This window comes from Stegastes partitus, unplaced genomic scaffold (assembly GCF_000690725.1).
Source record: "Stegastes partitus isolate 25-593 unplaced genomic scaffold, Stegastes_partitus-1.0.2 Scaffold53, whole genome shotgun sequence".
Classification (NCBI taxonomy): domain Eukaryota; kingdom Metazoa; phylum Chordata; class Actinopteri; family Pomacentridae; genus Stegastes; species Stegastes partitus.
Genome location: NW_007577784.1, coordinates 522653 through 528979, shown reverse-complemented (window position 1 = coordinate 528979; position 6327 = coordinate 522653). Strand labels below are relative to the sequence as shown.

Sequence of the window (6327 nt, the reverse complement as noted above, 5' to 3'; positions counted from 1 at the left end):
AAACAATGCAGCCTGTAGTCGTGTTAATAAGAGCGCTGAACCTGACTCGCGCATTAAATGTGTCGCAAAACCAAAACAGGAAGCTCAAACGGGCTGAAAACTGCGTTCAACAAAGCTCCCTGTACGTTTGAGGTGAGACGGGCAGTGATAGGTGGATGATGTGGATGAATAAAAAGAAGCCCAGCTGCCGCTTTGGGTGGATGGAAGCTGGAGAGCGGCGGCTGTGGGTGAGGCCTGATTGGACACAACGTGTAATTACGCTCGCTTTCCTAAAACCAGTTAAGTGACACTTAGTGGCGTAAAGACTACAAGGCCAAGAGAATTTTCTTTTTTTAATTACAGGAGAATATCTGAGGGTTTTTTTGAGTTATTGAACATATGCTTGTGTCAGTCTCTGTCATTATCGTTTTTGTTGTTGTTGTTGTTTTATCCATTGGAGCTTGTTTCTGACATGTTAAAACTCAGATTGCAGCTTAAATTTAAGTGTTTTTTTTCCCCCCTCCAGCCAACACCCTGCATTAAATATGACAAGTATATGACAATAGAGATTACAAACTTTCTCTTTCCTCCTGTGGGTGTGAGATGATGGACAGGAAGCAGAGAGTCATTTAAAAACACAGGCTTTGAGTAAAAGGAAGTTTTAGAGTTACTTTGACTTATCACATTAATAAAAATTATATTCATTCACTCATTCATTTATTCCCTTTTATTGCTTCCTTTTGGTTGACCAAGATGGCCTTGTGTGTTTTTGTTTTTCATTCCTGGTAATCCATGTTCAAATGTGTATATATTCATTTTGCTTCCTCAACTCTGAAGGAATAAAAAAAAAGAAAACAAATGTTATATAAAAACAGGCTTATCTTGGTCTGCCAGCTTAGTTCACTGTAAGCCTCCAAGCATGGAGAATAAGAGGGGAGGAGTGGATCGCCAAGGATTCTTTCCTGCTCGCTCTCTCCCTCTCTCTCGGCTGTTTTCAACATCCGCCTTGGCCTCGCTGACAGCTGGAATAAAGTCTTAACGCACGAGGCCGCGGTTACACTCGTCATGCCGGAGATTTGACCGTAAACATTTGATGTTGATGCATGTCGTCGGTCAGACGTGTGTCCCCACGATGAAGGTGTTGTGATCTGGTCCTCTTCCTGCACTTCACTCTTCTTCCTGGTTAGAACAAATAGTCTCTTCTTTAAAAAAGGGATTATATGTCGTGATTTTCAACTTTTATTTAGTGAGAAACATAGGATACGTACCTACAAACCCGCCGGTGGGCTTTGGAGGGAAAAAGAAGAATTTGTAGGTTGAATTTCGTGACTAATTTAGTTTCATGGAAATCACACTTCAGTTAGGATTAGATTTTTTGGTTTCAAAGCCATTAGACCAGAAATTTGAGGAAATGATATGTGTGTAGAGCAACGTCTGAGTAAAAAAAAAACCTTTGTTTTATTACACAGTGGTGTTCTAAAAGCATGATGATGTCCTCAAATGTCTTCTTTTTTTTTTGTCCACATCCAAAAGATATTTAGCTCGCTGTCACAGAGGAGGAAAAATCACTGACAAATATTCAGATTTACATAACTTGAATCAGAAAATGTTGTCCAGAATCACTGTGTTTGGCAATTCATTTAGTAGTTGACGACTCGGGTGTGGAGTTAGCGTCATGGCTGGCAAAGTCTGTTTGTGACTCATCGTTGGGCGTCTTCAAGTGTCCCGGAAAAGTTTAATTATTCTCGCTGGTATTGTGCAGCTACTCTGATGAAGAAGTTGGCAACATTCTGTTGTTAGCTAACACTGACACTGACCAGTTCTCCACTGGTTGTCCTTCTGCAGCTCAGTTACAATAGAAAGACCAGGATAGAATAGAATAGAATAGAATAGAATAGAATAGAATAGAATAGACTTTATTAGTCACACAAGGAGACATTTGCACCGTCACAGCAGCAAAGTGACAGCAGGAAAAACAAGAAAACACAACTATACATTAAAGAGGCGAGGAATATACACCATAAATAAAAACTAAACTAAACAAAACAAAACAGAAAAACACGAGGATACTAAGAATAAAATTAAGAATATCTGCGTGAATGAATTGCATTTGGGATTTTGCACTTTGGTACAAGTCTGTGAAGATTCTCAGTCATCCAGGTCGTGGTTATTCTCATAGATTAATCGTACCAGCTGGACTTGCTTGAGTTCCTTGAAGACGTTCCACCTCTCATCCATAGACTGTATAAAAGATGGACGTAGCAACCGGCCCTGAAAAATGAAGCCAACCCGGAAGTGTCAAAAACCTGCAATATCACTACGTCCACTAGCTGCTGGTCAATCACAGATCAATAAATACTGCATTCCTCCAGCTCAGGATTTTTTAAAAATTAGTTTTCATGGTCAAATCCAGAGATCAGGTGGCCAATCTGAAAATAAATCAATACTGAATTTTTAAAAAATCATCAACATTTTGCGGGGCAAGGGGCGTGGCTGGTTTGATTGACAGTCGGCAGCGACCATACAGACGAAGCGAGCAGAAGGCGGTAAATGTGGGCGGGGCAGAGAGGGCCCGCCTCTCAATCCGTCTGACCAATCGCTGCTCCTATGGCTCCGCCCCCCTCCGACGATTTTTGCGTCACTGGCTCCAAAAATCCAAGATGTCAACCAGGAAGTAGCAAAACCCTGGCTTCATTTTCTCAGTGCAGAAACCAACGGGTGTCGTCATGGTAGCTACGTCCATCTTTTATACAGTCTATGGTCTCATCCAAGAGGCTTCATCAGTTCTGACTGACTAGTTGGGAGCTCCAGATATCCTTAAGGAGTCATTAACACCAGAGTTTTGGTTTCAATTAGGGGTTTGTTGCTCCTCCCCCTCGTAATGCGAGTCGTTACTACCACAAAGGGGTTCGTTAAGTTCGTTTGTGGCTAGGTGTGAATATGGTTTGGAACCACATTGGTTAGGATAAAACTACTTTGGTACTTTGCTTCTGCTGTGGTTTCTCCACATCCTTGTCTGTGTCCAGTTGGGCATCATGTTTGAATTGGAAGACTGTTGTGTGTCACACAGCTGTGAACATTTCAGCCAAATCAATGTCAAATTAGCATCGGAGGTAATGTTTAGCGTATTCACCAACTTCAGTATAAAAGTATCTCGACCTCTAAGTTGTTCAACGGGAAATTAAACTGACTGAATCAATATTTAAATTCAGCATTTTTCTGTTGCACCTTAGTTTCAAGTTGTTGTTTTTTTTTGGTTTGTTTTTGACTATAAAAGGAATTAGCAAGTCAGACTTTATCAAAAGAAGTCGACAAAGCACGGCCCAAGTGAAGGTTCTTCTGCACTTACAAGTAATTTCTGATGATTATAAACTGTCGCCTTAAAAATGTAACCTCCCCCCTCATTCTCTTTGTCTCTCTTCATGTCTTCCTCCAGATGCCTGTCCTGCGTTAATGGAAAGTTCCCCTGTCACTGGTGCAAGTATCGCCACATGTGCACGCAGGACGCCAGCGACTGCTCCTTCCAGGAGGGCCGAGTGAACACCTCCGAGGTGAGCACAACAAAAGCACCACGGACGTGGACGAGCGCATGTCGTCCAAACACCTCACAAAGGAGGCACATACAGAGCAACACATGAATACATTTATGAACACGAGCACGCACGTGAGTATGTATAGTAGCTTCATAATGCCAAGGGTGCAGCTGGGACCGGCGCAGTGTATGAATGAGTGCTGCCGTGAGTGGCCCAGAAGCAGCTGTTGTACTCTAAGCAGCGCTGGATTTATTCACTTATAAACAAGTCGGGGTGAATGAGTATGCAAATGGAATCGCGCACCATCGTCCCAAATGTTATATTTGCATGAAAACCCTCATCCATCCACGAGCCGACTGGCTTTCGCAGTCCCTCTGTCTGCGCCCGACTCTGTGATTCTCACTCGATCCAGAAAATTCACGCTGACAAACTCTGAGGTGTCTTCAGAAAGCTGCACAACCCAACCACCTTCACGTCTAGCTTTGTCTTTACTTCACTTTAATCCTCTTTTTTTGTCACCTTTCCTCTAATTTTATCATCTTTCCTCCCGTAGAATAACATATTGTGGTTGCTCTCGTTTATTCGCTTCAGAAAAGAAAAAGCAACAGAGGTGTTGAAAGGATATAATCAGAAAAGAAACTTGGTGTACTCAGTGTGGGTGGGCGTGAAGCATGTGTAAGTGTGTCTGCATACACATGTTTGTATGTGTTTTAGCGTGATGTGTGTGTTTACTGTATATGCATGTGTGTGTTGGTGTCTCTTTTATGACCGCTACCTGAAGAAATGTGTGCGAAACAAACCAAGGCAGTGTGAATGATAAGTGTGCGAATGAGGCTACAACAATTTTCAGCATCTTGTGTGTTTCTGTGTGTGTGTGTGTGTGTGTGTGTGTGTGTGTGTGTAGAGAGAGGGAGAAAGGAGGGGATAACACTTGACTCCACACACCCTGTCATCACATGTTACGCCCTCCTGTAAACACACCAGGCTGACATCCAACCTCATCTTGTTTGGAGAGCCACACCAATTCATCTTTTTTTTTTTTTTTTGTTCCCTTTCTTTTTTCTGGTTCCTTTCCTCCCTCCTCCCTCCTCCCTCCTCCTCCCTTTCCTTTTCCATCTTTGTGGTGCAGGCGTTTCCATGGTTACAGAGACACTTTGAATGTCAGGAGAGGTTTGTCGAATTCTGACAGACACAAAAAACACAAACTTGCGCCGCAGCCTCACGCCGATCGCTGTTATTACGGCGGCTTTGGATGCGCTCGCCGCTTTGATGTATCCTTATGTTCTCTCTCTGTCAATGAATAGGTAACATTTTGAAAGCATATGCTCGCTTTGGCCAACGTTTTTTTTTTTTTTTTTTTTGTCGTCGTCACACATTTATCTCTTCTAGCCTTGATTTTGTTCCAATTTGCCAGTTCGGAGCCCCTGCTGAAAGCAATATTGCCCATCACCGCTGCCTGGAAAAGTTTCCCCCTGTGTCATTAGCAGTCAGTTTCCAAAGTGATTGAATTCACACTACACTGGTTATCTTCCCAAAGGCATTTGTCATATTTCTTGAGGCTGACTTCACTTCATATCTGATCAAATTCACGGCGTATGTGAATCGGCGGTATCGGTAAATCGGTTAAAAAAAAAACTTTTTTTTTTTCACCCGCGTGTGATAATGTATAATTTTTTTTTTGGCCTCTTAAAGTAAGTGTAATTCTCCCCTGTCACTTCCTGGATTTGTAAATATATATAAATCAGCTGTGTTGTGACAGCAGATAAACAGAGAGGCACATTAGGGGCGACCAGGCAGAAAATTGCCAGAGTCGGAGAAACACTTGAGAAGGCCATCAACAGAAATGCATAACATACACAAACAATGAGAGAAACAAACACCAGTACAAACAAACACAGAGACAAACAAATTTGCTCTGCTCCAATGAATCCCAGCATTGGGGCCGGTAGAGCCGACTGGGCCGGCGCTGGGCCCGGGGGTTGCTTCAAATGACTTCATTTAGATTCAAGGAAATAGGAAAAATAAGACAGTAATAAAAACCAGCGGAAAAAAGTAATAGAAAAACAGGTTTGTTTGCATTTATTTTCCTGTCTACGAGCTCGCCTGCTTACTCATTTATTGATTGCGATTCGCCTGCTCGTTAATTAAGTCGTTCATTCATTTTGCATGTGGTTGCTTTTCACTCAGGATATTTCATGTCCCACAAATGAATTAATGCGCCGCGTGATTGACAGCAGAGACGGAAAATAGCTGCCAAATAACATCCCCTGATGGGAGCTTTGACAGGGAGTGACTTATTTTTCTTTTGTGCGTGCGTGTAAAATGCTCCACGCAACAACAGTTTCATCCTCAGTCATGACCCGAGGTGCCGGTTGCCGATGATACCCAAATATTGCCTCGGTTGCGGTTAGATAATACCGGATGCATCAGAAAACGCGTGCTGCACAATCAGCAGTCGGGCAACAAACTGGGAAAGACCTATTGGAAAAGGCGTGAAACCCAAGTGAAAAGCAGTTCTGTTGTTATGACTTCTAATCAGTACTCGAGTATACGAGGAGGAGAACGTGCAGGTATCGTAGCAACGTGAAGCTCAGACTGCCGGGTTGTTCTCATACCATGTTGGAAAACGATTGCAGATAATTTCCCAGAGTTGTAAAGCCTTCCTCGTAGGATTATAACCCACTTTGCAGGGTGTTGTTGTCAGATAAGCGATGGACCTTTACGCTGGTCTTCCAGGATCACAGTCATCCAATGCGTTCTCATTCCAGGGCGTCGATACCGTCGTTGTGAGAGATGTTGGCATCGGCAGCTATTT

General features: G+C 42.8%; 1 protein-coding gene across 1 annotated transcript in view; it reads left to right on the top strand.

Moving 5' to 3' along the window:
* LOC103352827 (plexin-A1-like) overlaps nt 1-6327 on the top strand; it is a 271387-nt gene that overhangs the window by 118173 nt on the left and 146887 nt on the right. Inside the window, 1 exon segment of the mRNA XM_008275498.1 lies at nt 3416-3530. Within this exon segment, the coding sequence (XP_008273720.1) occupies nt 3416-3530 (115 nt within the window).